Source organism: Pavona decussata, unplaced genomic scaffold (genome assembly GCF_977016875.1).
Source record: "Pavona decussata unplaced genomic scaffold, jaPavDecu1.1 SCAFFOLD_38, whole genome shotgun sequence".
Classification (NCBI taxonomy): domain Eukaryota; kingdom Metazoa; phylum Cnidaria; class Anthozoa; order Scleractinia; family Agariciidae; genus Pavona; species Pavona decussata.
The window spans coordinates 3,122,515-3,139,671 of NW_028145460.1; the positions used below are offsets into that span (position 1 = coordinate 3,122,515).

The following is a 17,157-nucleotide window of genomic DNA, read 5'->3' on the forward strand; positions in this document are numbered from 1 at the left end:
GTGCGGTGCATTCCCGTCAATTTCCCGCCCCCTTTGGCCAACGCCGCGGTTCAAGAGGCGCTGGCCAAAAGGATTGCGGCTCTGGGGACAGGAATTTGTGCGGTGATAAGATCAGATGGACACATTTGAGAATATCGAAAGCAATTATGGGGTAACTTGAGTGGATCACAGCTCTTTCGAGAGAGCACGGTGACTTATTCTTTTTATTGCATTTTTTTAAATCAACAGTAGTAAACAATCACAGAAAGCGCGCAAGAAAATGATCGCGCGCGCGCTTTGTCATACTCTTACTGTGACGTCAAACTTACAATCCACTTTGATCTTGTCCTCGGAACGTACAGGCGTGCGTTTCTCGTGGACAGAAAAACCGCATTGCACAGTGACCACGCAAACTAGCGGATTGTTCTTGTGCCTTCTCCGTTGGCAATACATGTACGGCTGTTGGTTTGTTTAAGGTAACAATTGTATGTGTTTTCAAAGCTCGGGCACTGACTAATTTGTTTTGTTTTACACCGAGCATTCTCAGCCATGGGACACCAACACTTTTTTCATTTTCAGAAATATTTTCCTTTTTTTAAACAATCAAATTTGTTATCTAGTTTCAATCATTTATTGCAATCAACAGGAGCAAACACCGTCCAATCAGCATCATTTTTCTTCCGGGCTTGTTTTTTGATGGGGACTGGCACTTTTCGCACAGCAAAACAAGTGTTGGTTGCCTTGGTAGCCGTTTTGCGCGCGCTTTCCATTATTCAATTTACATTGACGCACGCTTTGACGATCATTTAGTTGAAGTCACCTTTCGCAGTTTTACTGCAAGTATTATCCTTTTTTTTAAAGAGCAGAACTTTTTAGAACGGAAATTTAGTTCTGCTGTTTCTATTTTGTCTACATATGCCTTTTTAAAATATTTCCGTGACGAATTGTACAGAAATTGCGACCCCCAATATAAGTTGAAAGTCTCCTTTTTCAAAACATTTCTCCTGACCCCCCATTAAAGACCATGCTGACTTACCATCCCCTCCCTCCATAAATCCTGGATATGACTTTGGATCGTAGTTTGAAGATATGACGTTTCTCATTTAAATTCAGGAGTTGCAAAATTACTTTGTTTTCTGCAGAATCTCAGTCTATCGGCACCGGAGGGCAAGATTTCAGTATTTGAGGATTTCGTTCATACCATTCCAGCGACCTAACCTAGTAGACCCAGGGTAAGTAATTTGTCGTCAGCGGCTTTTGTCAAACAAATTCATTGCACACCTATTGGGCCAGTTTTAAATCATATGCTGTATATTTGAATTGTGAATTGTGTACGTGGAAAGAAGGGGAAACTTGGTCATAACAGGTGTCCCTGTACTTCCCTGACTTCGTGGGATCAAACCCCTTTGAAACTTGAAATTTTGCTGACGAATATGCTGTTTTGTTGAGTAGGACTTAAAGTCTAGCCTATGGGCAGGCTCCCAAGTGGGTAATAGGGCGAAGACGATTTTTCTTATCGCCCTATACCCCACTTGGGAGCCTGTTCACAGGCTACATTAAGCCTGGCCTAAAAAGAGGAAGGAAACAAGACGCAAGAGTTCAAACTCTTTGAGAGCACTGATAAAAGTCAAAGAGTATAAGAGCGCATCATAGTTAGAAGATAAACGAAGAAGAGACTTAGAATTCCAATCGATTCCAATAAAGTTGGATCGATCATTTTAAGTCTTCCATGATATTGGCATAACAGCGCGCGTTCATGGGGAGCTGTAAGGATTAAAATTTTCCTTTGATAGTGATCTCTGATTCCTACTAGGAATCAAAGGATGAGTGTTCTTCGGTTCTGATCATGCTGTGGTTATGCTCGTGTTTGATTTTTGCTGGTGTCGCCAGTCTCCGATTGCTTAACGCAAAATCAATAACGGCGGGCTGAACTCCCATCAATTCTGATCTTATAGAAAGACTAGGTTTCTCCAGAATTACTTCCAAACAGCCAATAACAGAGCTACTATCAAAAGCATCGATCACTTTTTACCGAAACTGGGCCCTCCTTCAGACTCAATCTACTTCTGCTTCGTGACACATAGTAGAAATTACAGCAATCAAATTGTTTGATTGGCCTGTCTTGAAATAAACTCACTAACACCACTTTCTCAGCAGAAAATAAAACTGTCAAGTCGTAGAAGTCCTTCAACATTTCACATACTAAAGGTAATTTAGCCACCGTAAAGTGATTCGAGTTTTGACGTTTCGAGCGTTAGCCCTTCGTCAGAGCTAATGAAGGAATTGTGGGATGTTTGTGTGTATGTATAGTGAACATGCAGTGGAGCTACGTTATTGGTAGGAGCATGGTATCCCGAACCAGTGCACCTCTCTCGGAAACTGGGTCGGCCGGTTACAAAAAAAAAAAAAAAATAAAATAAAAGACCGAGGAAAGAAACATTGAAAATTTAAGAAATAATTTCAAGGGAACTTTTATTATTATATCTTCCCTGTGATGTCCATTTGCAACGACCCTCTGTCATGTTTTCGTGACCGAAGCACGTCGTTACGAACGCTGGTTTAGATACCGAGTAGAAGGGGATGACAGTGACATCAGGAACATTTGTCTCCACTTTTTAAACAAATAGTTAAGTTGGGCGAAATAAGCAAAAAAACATTTATCCTCCATTTATGGTGGTGACATTACTTTGCGGTGGCATCAAGTTTACGAGCACAACTTATTTCCGAAATTCACCATGAGTGTTCCTGGCCCTAATCCTAATTCTCATTGCCCTGGCTCTGTCATTTCAAGTCTTCTGGTTTGCAGAAAAGGGGAAAGACAAAAGACATGTACCAAAATGTACAAGACACTTGTCCATTGTGTAAAGTTTGCTTTGCCATAAATACCATAAAAAACCGCTAAAGCAAATCCATAATCGTTTATTTATTTCAGTACTAATTATCTGAACTAAACTATGCAAAATGGTCTGTAATAAATATGACATTCAAAATCTCTGTAAAACATATTAGAAATAACGGTTGCTGTTTAAATAAGAATAAAAAAAAAAAGAAGCAAAAATGTATCAAATTATCTCTATACATTCTACTCTGATTAAAACTGTTGGCCATCTGTACTCTAGGAGAATTTCCAATTTTTTTGGATCGTACAATCAATAAGACTACTGAAAGTAGAGATGCATTGTCTATCGTTGCCACACAGATGAAACTGCTCAGAAAAGTTTACAAAAAAATATATTCAAATAGCACACGAACGATCAAAACCTAAAAGGTTTTGGATTCATTTGTGTTGAATAATTGCTTTTATGTTACTGACAAGGGACCCCACGGGATTGTGGATCCCTGGGTGTTTTCTTGGCCCACCCCGCGGATTGTGGGGGCCGCCATGTTTCAATTGGGTTGTTCAATTGTCAGTTCGTTTTCATAAGAATGTTTAAAGTTTAAGTTTAGAACTGTGTTTAAGAAGGGTTTACAACATGGTGGCAATGGATGTGCACTTGTGACGTGTCAGTGGAGGCACTTGAAAATTGAATCACAGAAAGAGGCAATGATCTAGCTCCAAAACAAAAGCAGTCACGGCACAATTGCCAATGCGTGTTTTCCCGCCGTTTGGCACCAGTCACATGTCAAGTTGTTGCTCCTTGTTCCAATTGCCGCATTGTATTATTTGCGTTTCTTGTGTCTGGCCAGGACACGATTTTATTTTATGTTTACTTTTCAACCGCTTTACAGTGTAAATGACCAAAGTTAGACAAAGCTACGGCTACTAATGTGTTTCAGTTCTAATCTCTCCGCAGGAAACTTTGCGCTAAAGAGCACAGGAGAAATGACGACAAACAACAGCTAAGCGAGAGACTGGTGATGAAGACAAAAATCTGACTGAGCAAGGGACGCCTTATCTACTCACCCTCTACCCCCTATTTTTTGTCTTTCGCCCCAGACCCCATCCTTTACCTGTTCTCTTTCGCCAGACCCCGAAGTTGCATTCAGACGAGGGTCTGTGTTTTCTTTTTGTCATACAAAAATGCGACATGCTACCGTTGGACATCTACAACCTGTCAAGCTGATAGAGCCAAAAAAAATGGCTCAGTAAATTTTATCATTCCTACACAGTAGTGAATAAATTTCTTATACGTTAAATGTTAAAATCTCTCTAAAAAATTCTTCAAATTCATTAACAGTTCATTGGCTGTTAATGCACATACTCCACAAAATAAACAATAAAAAATAATAGAGAACCAGACGTATTCCTATTCTCGGTATTGAACTGGATCTAGCTTGCAATGGAGGCTCTCTTGTTGATTAATTATCTCTAAAAAATGCGTGGTTACCCCCAATTTTCTTTTTGGATTCCAATAGCCCTTGCTAAGATCTGCTTTTCCCGCATAGTCATAAAACGCGCAAAAATACTTCTGTATTAGTAGGCACCGTCCTTAAGCCTCGTCAAGCAAGCTCAGTTGGGAGGACACGAATACGTTCTATTACCGATAACGTGTTTCATCATTGCACCCTCCAGTTTCCTCCTAGTACTATATACTACCCTGATAAAACGTTACCTTTGTAATTTCGTATATAATATTAAATCTCCTTAAATCTTTTGCACTTACAAATTTCTCATCAAAAGGTGTTGTGGGAGTTACCCTGTTAACAGAGCGTTTCTTTCCGGCAAGTCTTTTTGCATGTTACGAAGACGTTCGCGTCCCTAGTATTTCGCGTAGTCGCCTTGTTTGTTCGGGGAAGCAAACAAGCCGACAACGCAAAATACTAGAGACGTCTTCGTACATGTTAGAAGATTTACCAAAAAAGAAACGCTCTGGTAGCAGGATAAGTGGGAGTTATACTTTTCTATAAATAAACTATAAATTTCTGTAAATTTCTATGAATTTCTTTAAAAGAGAACATTGTCTGTTTTCCCGTGGGAATAGAGAAATAGGAGTATAATAGAAGTCTGAGAAATAGCTGTGGAAACACGAGTCATCATTGTCCACTACCCCACTATAATTTTGAGTTTTGAGTTCCGTTTCTTCTCGCTTCTGTTCAGTGTTGAACATGACTAAAATTTTTTCTTGGTTATTTTAGGAAATAGTGCATGCGTTTTTCTCTGTATTTTTTTTAGCGTTATGACCACGAAGATTTGCGGCCATCTATAGCATTGGATCTTGACTAGCTTATAAAGTGGGGATGTGGGGGAGGGAAAATTTGTAACAATGGAAAAAAGAGGAGAAAAAAATTGGAAAGGAGACGATAAACAACGACAAAACAGAACAAAAACAAACCGTAAAATAGTAGAGTCATGAAAATTCCCAAAGCCCGGTTTACACACTACAAATTGTCAGCCTTGCAGTATCGGAGTGGAGATCGTAAGTGTATTTTGACAGCCGATTGCGAATTTGAATTTTGATTGTCTTGATTGAAGTGGCGGTTTCTTGAGCTTGTCGGCCCGACTTGATCGCAAAGTGTAAACCGGGCTTAAGAATGGAAAAACTTTTGTCCTATATTCAGTGTTATTAAAAGGAAGGTGGGGGAGGGAGGGGGGAGCCCCAGAACCATCTGTGTGTTGCCTCGGTAACTGATCCATCACACTTGACCATCTGCTTGCTCCTGCATGAGTTCTGTTTGTTCATGTTCGTGTTCCTCAGATTCATTCTCTTCTCTTTGAACCACAAGTTCATTCTGTTCTCTCTGAACTCCATTACCACGTTTGGGAATACGAACCGTGTCCGATACATGATGGAAATCACTAGGGACCTGTGGAAAGAAATTTGAATACAATAACAAATCACGGTCAAGGAAACTTACGGAGATATCTCTACTTATTATCCAACAAATTGTAACACTGCAGGGTTTATTCCAGAGCGCGGCTTTGCGAGATTTCTGCAATTCGAAAACAAAAATGCCGCACAAAATGTCATTGGCGCGTCAAATGGGGCGCACAAAATTGTGCCCAAGGGTAAGTGCTTATTTTCTGAAATAAAGTATTCGAAAACATCACTAACGATAAGATTGATATGACCGCCGCTCTATACTTCGACATTTGTAGCCTCTTGCTGTCTTAATTGCCTTTCTCTTCTTCGTTTGTTTCTGTGTTCGTATTTTGCATTTTAGTAAGTTGCGGAGGCGCGGTGGTGTAGTGGTTAGCGCGTCGGACTTTCGAGCGGACGGTCGGAGGATCTGAGGATCGTTGGTTCGAGGCCAGGCCTGTGTTGTTTCCTTAGACAAGAAACTTTGCTCCACATTGTCTCTCTTCACCCAGGTGTATAAATGGGTACCGGCGACATACTGCTGGGGGTAACCCTGCGATGGACTAGCATCCCATCCAGGGGGGAGTAGCAATACTCCTAGTTGCTTCATGCTACAGAAACCGGGCTAAGCTCCGGCCGTGTGGGCCACTTAGGCTCTTGTGCGACTTTACCTTTACCTAAGTTGCTTTTGGATAGACTGTACAAAGAAGTTCAAATATACTTTGGGGCCCCCTTTCTTTGGCCCCCTACTGAAAAAGGCTCCTTAAAACTACAGAAGGGGGCCCATTGGGACCTCAATGGCCAATTTCTAGAATAAACCCTGAACACTGCCAAAATAAAGATCGTCTCTAGCTTTTCTGCTATAAACCTGTGCTTTGTTATCAATGTGTTGCTGCTCAGTCTCGCGGAATATCCCCTGATCTTAGCCACCTCGTCCTACGGTCAAAGCTGCTCAAATCGTTTCCCTAACAAGAAATTGCTCTAAGGGCACCGGAAATAAATTATACGTGATTTTTTCCTCGGAAAAACAAACCACATATAATTAATGTTGAGAAAGAGGTTATTGTTGTTCATCGTGCTAGACGTTTCGACGTTTCGTTTTTGTTATTGTATCTAGCACGATGAACATGTTGAGAAAGAGGTTATTGATGAAAATCGATGAATATCGATGAAAATGTTGGGAAAGAGGTTATTGTTGTTCATCGTGCTAGACGTTTCGACGTTTCGTTTTTGTTATTGTATCTAGCACGATGAACAACAATAACCTCTTTCTCGACATTAATTATATGTGGTTTGTTTTTCCGAGGAAAAAATCACGTATAATTTATTTTCGGTGCCCTTAGAGCAATTTCTTGTTAGGGAAACGATTTGAGCAGCTTTGACCGTAGGACGAGGTGGCTAAGATCAGGGGATATTCCGCGAGACTGAGCAGGATAACTGTTTTATTATTCAACACATTGATAACAAAGCACAGGTTTATAGCAGAAAAGCTAGAGACGATCTTTATTTTGGCAGTTTCTTTCTGGCAAGTCTTTTAGCATGTACGAAGTCGTTTGCGTCTCTAGTATTTCGCGTAGTCGACTTGTTTACGTCCCCGAGGAGAAGTAAACAAGCCGACTACGCGAAATACCAGAGACGTAAATGACCTCGTACATGCTAAAAGATTTGCCAGAAAGAAACCTCTGCTACTGTAGCGGGGTAATGGTAGCTAGCGCCCCTGCAGTGGGATGTATTGACAACATTTCACTATGAATTCACTTACCTCCCAAAACTCTCCATCGTCATACAATGCTTCCTCTCTTAAAGGATCAAAGAATGGCTGCTTGACAATGATGCCTGATAACAGAAGATAGAAAGGATAAAGAACAATGCTAAGGAATAAAATTCGAGTGACCAAGTTCTTTTCTGCACGTTTATGCCCTTAATTTTTAAACTTTTAACAAAAAACAAAAAGTTCAACAGTGGAGTTGCCCAATACAGGCCAAACAAGCTCATTTGCAAGGATTTTATTATTATTAATGGCTCTTAATTTTCATGCTCAGAAAGAAAAAAATGTACAAATTAGAGCATGTGAGCTTCTCGACTCAGGGTGCCACTTATTTGTGACTGTTACTGATATTTTTATTAGCTATATATTTATGTTATTACTCAATTCAAAAATCCATTTATAATTCATAAGCCCATTGATCTATCAAATGGTCGATAAAACATCACATGCAGTGGTTTTAAAAACCCCCCAAAACCTCTTCCTTATTAGTATGCGGTGTTTGATGTTTTTCTCGCATGCTAATTTCCAACGTTCACAAAAGCATCATTGTTATGAACTCTCTTGACACACTTTTCCAGGAATGTTTTTGAAGCCGTTCAAAACACTCGCAGCATGTGTTTTATCGGGTCTAAAACCACTCGGCTGCACCTCGCGGTTTTAAATCCTAATAAAACACTGCTGCTCGTGTTTTAAACATTACATTAACTCACATTCAAGTGCTTGTGCATAATGATTACACTAAATTTCACAGCTTACCTGTCAAGAGTCCACCAAATATGGCCAGTGCTAGTGTGAGAACTAAACAAGCAAACTGAAATCCTGCCTGTTTTCCTGCACTCCAACCCAGGCCATCTGCACCATCTGGGTCAAACTTGACCAACTCAAAGTACTGGGTACTATTAAGCACCGGTGCTCTTGCTGGAAAAACTGTGTAGAGACTAAAGTCAAGGGATTTTAATGTTGTCACGGTTATGCTGTTCTGTCTGTAGGGTGTCTCTATGCTCATTTTTTTTTTTACCTAGCAAAATGACTAGTATCTAATTTCTCATTACAATATCACTCAGGGCCCAGTTGCTCAAAGCCCGCGATTAAGCTATTCCTGGATTAACGAGAATTTTGATTCGAGTTTAATTACTAACCAATAAAGATTTTCCAAAAAGATTTCTGTCCCTCAGTTTTGACTTTGACTTTTCCCTTCCATTGTCCTAAAATTGGATTTCAAAAACATTTTTAACGAGCGAGCTGAAAACCTTGGTTTACTTTTAATCGTGGATTAGCGTTAATCGGCTTTCGAACAACCGGGCCCAGGTGATGAGAATAAAGAACATGATCACAAACGACACAGGGTTTATTCTAGAAATTGGCCAATGAGGGCCATGTGGGCCCCCTTCCGTAGTTTTAGCGGGCCTTTTTCAAGAAAGGGGGCCCAAGAAAGGGCAGGGTGCAAATAAAGTCAGTTTTATAGCTTGCCTTTTGGGCAACCTGTGGCTAGCATGTACAAGCCCAAAAGTCATTTCAACCAGCCCCAAAAACGTTTTCATGTGCAGGATTGATTACACAGTTCTTCGGTCATTTGAATTCCTCAAAAACTTCACATGCCCATCGGTCAAGTTAAGAACAAAATTCACTAGTCCAATAGCAAAATCCACTAGCCGCGGGCTATCGGACACTACTTTCTTTACATGCTGAAGGGGACCCCGAAAAGATAATATTATTGAACTTCTTTTTACAGTCTATTCAGAAGCAACTTAAGAAAATGCAAAATACCGACACAGAAATAAACAAAGAAGAGAAAGGCAATTGAGACAGTAACAGGCTATAAATTTTGAAGAATAGAGTGGCGGTCCTATCAATCCTATCATCAGTGATGTTTTCAAATACTTCATTTCATAAAATAATCAGTTATCCTTGGGCACAATTTTGTGAACCCCAATAATTATTGATGTGCCAACGTAAATTTTATGCAGGATTTTTTTTTCGAATTGCAGAAATCCTGCAAAGGGGTGCTCTAGCATAAACCCTGAAGATAACAGATGTCTTGATTCTTATTATAATAAACAAATTCTCCCAAACAGTGCCATAAGAAATAATTCAGAACAGTAATGAGAATATGAATATCGATATTGTGCTTAAAGAGTTAAGGCACAAATCAGTCCATTCCAGAAGTATATTGATCCCTGGACTAACGTCTTCATGATTCAGTGTATTTAACGGCCACAAAGGTTAAAACAAAGCAAACAAGAGACAGAAAACAATACCTTGTCTTGTACTGTTTATAGCTTGCAATACTAGCAGAGATGGTCCCAGCTATGGCACCAAGGATGCCAGGAATCCCATGCAAACTATTCACACCACAGGTGTCATGAATATGGAGCCTTTTGATTAACCATGGCTGCAAAAAAATAAATTGTCTTGTCAGATGCTAAACTACCTGCATTCCCTCCATACAAGAAAATTCAAGGAACTGCAAATAAATACCTCTTACTAACCATGTTTGAGGTCCGTAACTTACAGTACGGAACAAGTTTTTTCCTGTTGATTTATGGCCCAAGCGCAAAGCACATTGGCCATAAATATACAGGAAAAATGAGGTATCTGGGGTTAATTGGGCACGCGGGAAAGGAAACTTTCAAATTAAGCGGGCTGTACAGTGAAATATTAACTGAGAGATATAATAAACACTAATACATTACCTACAAATTAACTGGGTGTGAAACACGGTTGCATACCCTTTCCTTCAAAGGTTTTGTAAATCTGGGCTTTTGTACTTTGCCTATGCAAACTAATGAAACTAATAAAGTTACAATAATATTATTTATAATTAAGGGAGTGTCCATTATTTATGGGGAGGGAGGGGCTGGCAAATGGGGTGTTTGTGCAACTGGCAGACACTCAAAAAAAAAGTGGAGCGAGTAGGAGGCGGAAAGAGGCCAAGAGAAAGGCAAAACAGAGGAAAGGAAAGAGAAAAAGACTGTGCCAAGCTGCAGTTGTGGAGTCCTTGACTGGGCAAAGTGCAAAAGAAGTTATATTGCCACTGTCAGATGACATGATCTGCCTGCAAAACACTGACAGCCTTCACCCAACCATTCTAGTGAAAGGCCTAGATCAACTTATTTCTGAGGGCGGCCTATCTGTTGGTGCAGCCAGTGAAATTCAAACATAATCTAACAAGCAAATCCATGGAATGGAACCCATTTGCTGTGTAAACTATTGGTGTGAGGTTATGGTTTGATTTACTGAGGTACAAGTACATTAAATGTCATGCGGTTCTGGAAGAATTAAAAAAAACCCAAAACTAATGATATCAACCTTCAAACGTTTTTGTCTCCCCCCTCTTCCCCAGATCCAGAGTAAAACCTTTCTGACCCCCCCCTAAATAGGGGAGTAAGCTTTGCTTGCCTCCGCCTCCCATTTGCCAACCCCCCCCCCCCCCACCCTCTCCATAAATAATGAACACTCCCTAATTCAATAAATTTGATTTTGTGATTTTGATCACTATGATTTGGTAAGTGACTAACTACTCCAACATGTAAATTTGAAATGTTCTGTACACCAGCAGCAGTTGATAGCCTCCTTTGGTTAAACTGCAGGTTGTTTTGATTTCTGCTGGCATTCCCTTGTTTTTTGCTTGTGGCTTACAGTACAGTTGAAGGCCTTGCTTGAAAACTACATGTAAACTAAGTAGCAATCAAATACTCTAAACACAAGACAAATATCTAACATACCTGGATGTACTTGAAGCCAGTGGTGCTTACTGCTCCACCCACAAACCCAATCAGGACTGCACCCCATGGTTGAATTATCATGGGTGCAATTGTCCCTATGGCCACACCCCCAGCCAAGCTAGCATTTTGAAGGTGAACCTGTTAAGGTAAAAACTTTAGTTTGAATTATGATTAATTGGTTTAAGAAGTGAACCTAATATACTATACAGAGGGTCGTACAGGGGTATTTTCGTGATGCGTGATTAGCTGATTTTATTTTCCGTGAAACGTGAATGTAATAAATTATTCTTCGTAATCCGTGACCTGAAGGTTTTGCGTGACCCGTGAAGAGCTTGAAAACGAAATTTTCATTTCTGTGATCCGTGATTTGCTATTTTCTCTGTTCTTGAACCATGCAAGAGACCCCCCCCCCCCCCCCCCCCCTGTACGACCCTCTCTACAGCATAACCATCATTATGTTTTGGGACAGCAGCCACATCACCCAAAGGTTTTTCTAGTGGAGGTCCTCTACATAGTATGCAGACAAGGTTGCATGATCACTTTTCTTGTTAAAATGATATGCTGATATATATCTGGTAAACATAAGGGAGTAATGTTAAGTTTTGAAGATTTGTGGTGGTTAATTAGAAAACAGACAATAATTTATTTTTGTATCTGGTCATGTGAACAGAATGGATTCATTAACCTACAAATAGTTAGCCTGTTCCAGGCATATATTAATCATTAATTATTAATGAATAATATTGTTTTTCAAACTAAATTTCTAAATTTTGCAAATTAACAGAGGGATGCCTTGGAGTTGTTCATAGATAAGAAAATTGGAGCAGAAATGACAAATATTTCAGCATAATTTTGAGATGAAATTTTGGCCATATATATGTTGCATCCTTGGAAAAACAGCAGTCAAAAGTCAAGATGGGATGAAGATTTCACGGGCAAAATTGGAACTAGCAAAAGTTTACAAGACAAGCGGGTAAAATTTCGAGCACTAGTCTAGTCCCAAATTCACTTGTGAAAACTTTGTCCAAATTCCAACTTTCTGTCCTTGGGTCTCCTAGGATTTGGAAAGTCATACATGCCCTCCAACATGGTGGCCATACCAATCCTTAAAAAACCCCTAAAAACCTTAAGCTGCTACAAAATCTCCTTCTTTGATGATTTTTCTTTCAAGATTGGGATCAATGGCAATTAGATAAACTCTATCATCAGTACATCCGCAAACTGCATTAGAATTGGGAAATGTTGTTGATTCTGGAGGGAAGAAAACAGGGAAATTTGGAGAGAAACTCCCGGAGAAATGCAAGATCGGCAGCAACAAAAACAACCAACATGGAGAAACCTGTGAAACTCACCATGCTGAGCTTTGACGCCTTAGTCATGAGAGATGAAAAGGCACACGAGGTGACACAACTCGTTACAATTGCATAGTATGTGTTCACAATGGCTCTGTGTCTTGCCACTCCTTCAACGAGTACAGCATTGAAACTTGGCCAACACACCCACAGAACAATTGTCCCTTGGTAAAAAAACACCAAAAAAATATATTGAGTCAAGTCATAAATAGAGGATTATGACAATAGAGTCTCTATGCATGGTTAGGGCAATGTAACAAGCAATTTGATATCTTTGTTGTGTGCACATGTACAGTCATACACATGTCATACACTTGCTCAAACACTTTTCCAGCTGTTTCTAAGTTAGAAAGAATGAAAATAGTGAACATTTTGCTTCAGCGTGCAAATTAGTTTTCAGAATTCAATACTTAATAAAGATTTTACATTTCAACCTCATACTGTTGATGCCCTTAGTTTTGAATTTGCAACTGTAGCATTTCACTTTCTGTGGTTAGAAATGTTATGACTAGTAAAATTAATTATTTTAGCTGCATATAGTTGCTAACAATGTGGAAAGACAAAGTATTAATCCTGGGGGTTTACTCGCACACAGTGTATGTTGGAAACAGGAAAGTATGAAGGCCTTTTTTGAGTTTGAAATTAGCAACTGATCTGAGGGCCTTGTTTGGGTTTGACAAATTTGTGGTGGACTTTTTGGGATATGATATTTTTGGGGGGTTTGATTTAAAGCAAAACACAGGGTTCTTATTTTTATGTAAAAATAAAAAAAGAAGAGAAGCTTTGGGGTATAACATTTGATCCATTGGCCTTTTTTTGGCATCCAGCTTTAGCCTAACTAGACTCTATTTGGGTCTAGTAATTTGGCCTTATTCACACCCCCCGTCACTAATATATCTGAGTACCCTCCCTCCAATTATGCATGGTATGGTATGGTATGGTAACTTTATTTATACACAGTATTTCCTTCAGGTATATTTACATTAAAGTATAGAAAACGAACTACCTAACTAAACTAGAATCTACGACAAAAAACTAAAATAATAAAGAAAAAAAAGAAAACACCTGCTTTCCAGGGAGGCCGTGTGTAAAAATAACATATTGCTTAATTAAATTATTTCACAATCGAAGTTAAGGTCCCTTAATTTTCCCTTAAATACATTAGGGGATGTTAGTTGCCGCACCTCCAGAGGCAAGCTGTTCCATAACACACTTCCGCTGCAAATGTTATTCTAAGATAAGGACTGTTATATCTTTTATCACATTTTGACTTGAACAAACAGTTAAAATAAACATGCATGCTTTTCAGTCTGAGTCTGGCCATGTGAACTTGCCTATTTGATCTTTGCTTATTATCTGACAGGTCAAACTTGCAGGTGATATGCAAATCATCCAAAAACAAGAATATCTTTTGGTTTGGGCAGACTTTCTCCCTTGTTAATGAGTTCATAGAAACAAGAATCAAATCCACAGCCATTAAAGCAATCATGGCTATTACTACCTGTGACATCTCAAGAATCCTTTCCTATTCCTTCGTCAAAGCTATTAAACCATGCACCAGTTTTTTAACCCTGTACACAACAACAGCATCTTAGCCTAAAATCTGGGCATTCTCTTCTTCTCTTTTGTTTTACTGTCCATATGAGAGCATTTTTTGCCTACTAATAATGCTTGAGTTATGATATTAAATTAATAAACATTTGTTTCCCTTAGTAGAGTAGTCTTAGGACTGATGGAGGGTTAAGATTTTAGAGTTTGATGCATTAACACCAGCAAACAAAACCATGCTGCAGACAGTCGAGCCTCCCATAAGCCGACACCCTTGGGACCAGAAGAAGTGTCTGCTTAAGAGAGGTGTCCGCTTCAAGGAGGTTAAAAAATTAATGTAGTGTTTGTATGTAGCTGAGAACATGACCAAGTGTCCACTTACAAGAGGTGTCCACCTATGGGAGGTGTCCATTAGCGCAGGTTTGACTGTATTTCAAAATAACCAGCATTTCTAGAAATTTACAAGTTTAGGCTTTAAAGAAACATGTCTGTGACAATATCATTCATTACCAAGGAAATGGACCATGAACCAGCTACTAAACGGATTCATACTGATCCCTGATACTAGGACTACCCCCACAGAGTACCTTATGGACTACCTTGTAGATTACCCTATGGAGTACCCTAAGGACCGATAACCAAATTGTTAACCCCAAGAGACTGGTAACTCAATTTCCTTTCATTACAGAGCAAACAGATGGTGTTTTATGGTGGCAACCAAGAAGGAGGACTGGCTGGAACTTAACCATTTTCATTACAATTAGGCCTTGCAAGTGGATGACTGCCTCCTGGACTTTATCTCCACTAGGAGAACTTTTAATGTTTCTGTTTTTAGTGGAACTACAGAATGCCTCCCACATTAAGCATGTTCCCTGAGAAGCAATGGCTGAGTTCCTTCATGCCAATCATCCACGTCTCTAGATAGTGATAAGAAATTGAGGCTTTAATTTCTTGAGGTTATCATTTGGTAGTCTGGTTTGTGGGGGTAGTCTGCAGATCGGGTTTAATAGTAAAATCTTGAGAATGATGTATTTTTCTAGAAAGTGACACAGGCAAATTTGGAAAAAAGGAATCCGAGTGCTCCTATCAGGAGTAAAACCTAAGACCTTCCGATTGCTAGTTCGGATGCCCTACCACTGAGCTACAGGAGACTTGTGGGAGCTAAGACCATTAAACTAGGTTCATGAGACAAACATCCTGCATACTGCTTGAATTTGAATGTCGAACGTGTGGTATATCAAATTAATGTGATGGAATATTTCCAGCCTGGTGAATGAATGAGAATGATGTATTTTTCTAGAAAGTGACACAGGCAAACTTGGAAAAAAGGAATCCGAGTGCTCCTATCAGGAGCAAAAAATTAATTTAATTAGTTAAGTAATTAATCTATTGTTGTTTAAAAAACATGGCTTGATGGAAGAGCATGTAAATATGAATTGATATCATGTAAAAATAAAGTTTACCTAATATTTTCAACTTGTCTGATACTTCATTCAAGTTGATTTGGGGAGGGGGAATTATATCCCTTAATATAGTCAGTACATATCTTTCCTTAAAATAATAATAACTTACCTAGTGTTGCAAAAAGGTCAGAGGTATATCTGGAAATCTCTTTGTCATGAGCCACAACTTTGCGATTATACAACACCCGTGATACTGCCAGACCAAAATACGCACCAAACGTATGGACAAACATTGAACCACCAGCATCTACTGCATGGAAAAATTTAATGGCTATGGCTCTGTTAACGGAGTAAATAACCACTTCAATAAAGGATATGACCAGTAGCTGATGATGGCTTGTTTTGCCAAGTAATGCCCCAAATGAAACTGTTACAGCCACCGCAGCTAAGTCACCTTTGATCATGCTAAAACAAGAAAATTATGGCTAATATTATATACATTTATTTAATGGCTGAAACTCAGATTTACAGGCCTGTGAATATATATCAAATCTTTGACTGCTTATAAACCCCAAGCTGCAGTTACAGAATATCTCCCTACCCCTCTCCTGTAAGGTTTTTAGTTTGCTTTTTTGATGAACTTATGATTAAGACAAAGTGACAGTACTGAGGTGAAAATTTTGAAGCCATCAAATACCCAGACAGGGAAGACGAATGCAGAAAAATGCCTCACAAACAATCAAACAAACAAACAAGCAAACACACAACCTTTATTTTGATAAGTAGGTCAGTAGAGGCAACTGAGGAGCAGATGTGCACCCCCAGGGGGGTGGAGGGGCAAGGATGGAATTGCCTGTCATTGGATTCAAACTCTTTTATTATAAAAATGTCACAGTTCTATTCTGGTAGTAGGATTTATATTTTTTCTTTCAATCTGCACCCTTCCACATTCCCATCCCTCAACCCAGGGGTTCAACGCCGGCAAAAAGACTCAATCATAATATTTTTTTGCCTGAAGACAACATATAGATGTACAGCTAGTAATCTTGAGGAATTTTAAAATAAACTCGCTACCTTTCCAATCCAATGTGAATTTTATTGTTCTGCATTTCAAAAAATCCTTGCATCATCGTTGACCACTCAATCACCAGTGCAGATATGAGAAAATTATATCCCATAGCACTAAATCCATATTTCTTCAGAAATGTTAGCAACAGGCCGAATCCAATAAAAACCATGAAATGCAGACCCTCGAATACTGAAATAAAAACACGATCCACTCAAAATTATTAATTAATAATGCAAACACTAGACCGTCAAAAGACGATAATAATCAAATCTCTCTTACCGGAATATTTGGAGTCGCTTTTTTCCTCATCTTCGAACCCTGGCAAAAGGTCATCGCTGTAATCAACGAAAACTACAAACAAAATTAGCAACAACCCTTGGAGAAGGAGCAACAGACCGGCAAATTTTCCCCTTCCCAAGCTTTGATCTGTCATGTTCGTCCAGCAAAACAGATTTTTAAGAGCTCAAAATGCAAATGAGATTTCCAATTTTACATAATTTTCGCTTCTATTTCTATGATCTTACCGCTGAACGCACAATTCGACCGTACAGCGGTTACGCGCAAGAAGAAAATCT

General features: G+C 39.3%; 1 protein-coding gene across 2 annotated transcripts; it reads right to left on the reverse strand.

Moving 5' to 3' along the window:
- Nucleotides 1–2,878: 2,878 nt before the first annotated feature.
- LOC146483635 (ammonium transporter Rh type B-like) lies at nucleotides 2,879–17,130 on the reverse strand. 2 transcript variants are annotated; one of them, XM_085105780.1, is made up of 9 exons: nucleotides 16,862–17,130; nucleotides 16,588–16,771; nucleotides 15,683–15,978; nucleotides 12,563–12,726; nucleotides 11,211–11,348; nucleotides 9,744–9,877; nucleotides 8,242–8,423; nucleotides 7,480–7,553; nucleotides 2,879–5,724 (listed from the first exon to the last, which is right to left on the reverse strand). In XM_085105780.1, the coding sequence occupies exons 1-9, from the start codon at nucleotides 17,013–17,015 to the stop codon at nucleotides 5,554–5,556; spliced, it is 1,497 nt and encodes a 498-aa protein (XP_084961906.1). In that variant the 5' UTR covers nucleotides 17,016–17,130; the 3' UTR covers nucleotides 2,879–5,553. The 2 variants fall into 2 exon arrangements, with proteins under 2 accessions (XP_084961906.1, XP_084961907.1); XM_085105781.1 differs by lacking the exon at nucleotides 16,588–16,771 and having other exon boundaries at nucleotides 16,862–16,997.
- Between the last annotated feature and the right edge of the window lie 27 nt (nucleotides 17,131–17,157).

Bases quoted from the DNA above. Each gene is read 5' to 3' on its own strand.
- LOC146483635 (XM_085105780.1), bottom strand. From the start codon at position 17,015: ATGACAGATCAAAGCTTGGGAAGGGGAAAATTTGCCGGTCTGTTGCTC. The intron at 16,772-16,861 runs GTAAGAGAGATT...TTTTTATTTCAG, and splicing joins AAGCGACTCCAAATATTCCG to TATTCGAGGGTCTGCATTTC. The intron at 9,878-11,210 runs GTATGTTAGATA...ATTTTTTTGCAG, and splicing joins CTGGCTTCAAGTACATCCAG to CCATGGTTAATCAAAAGGCT.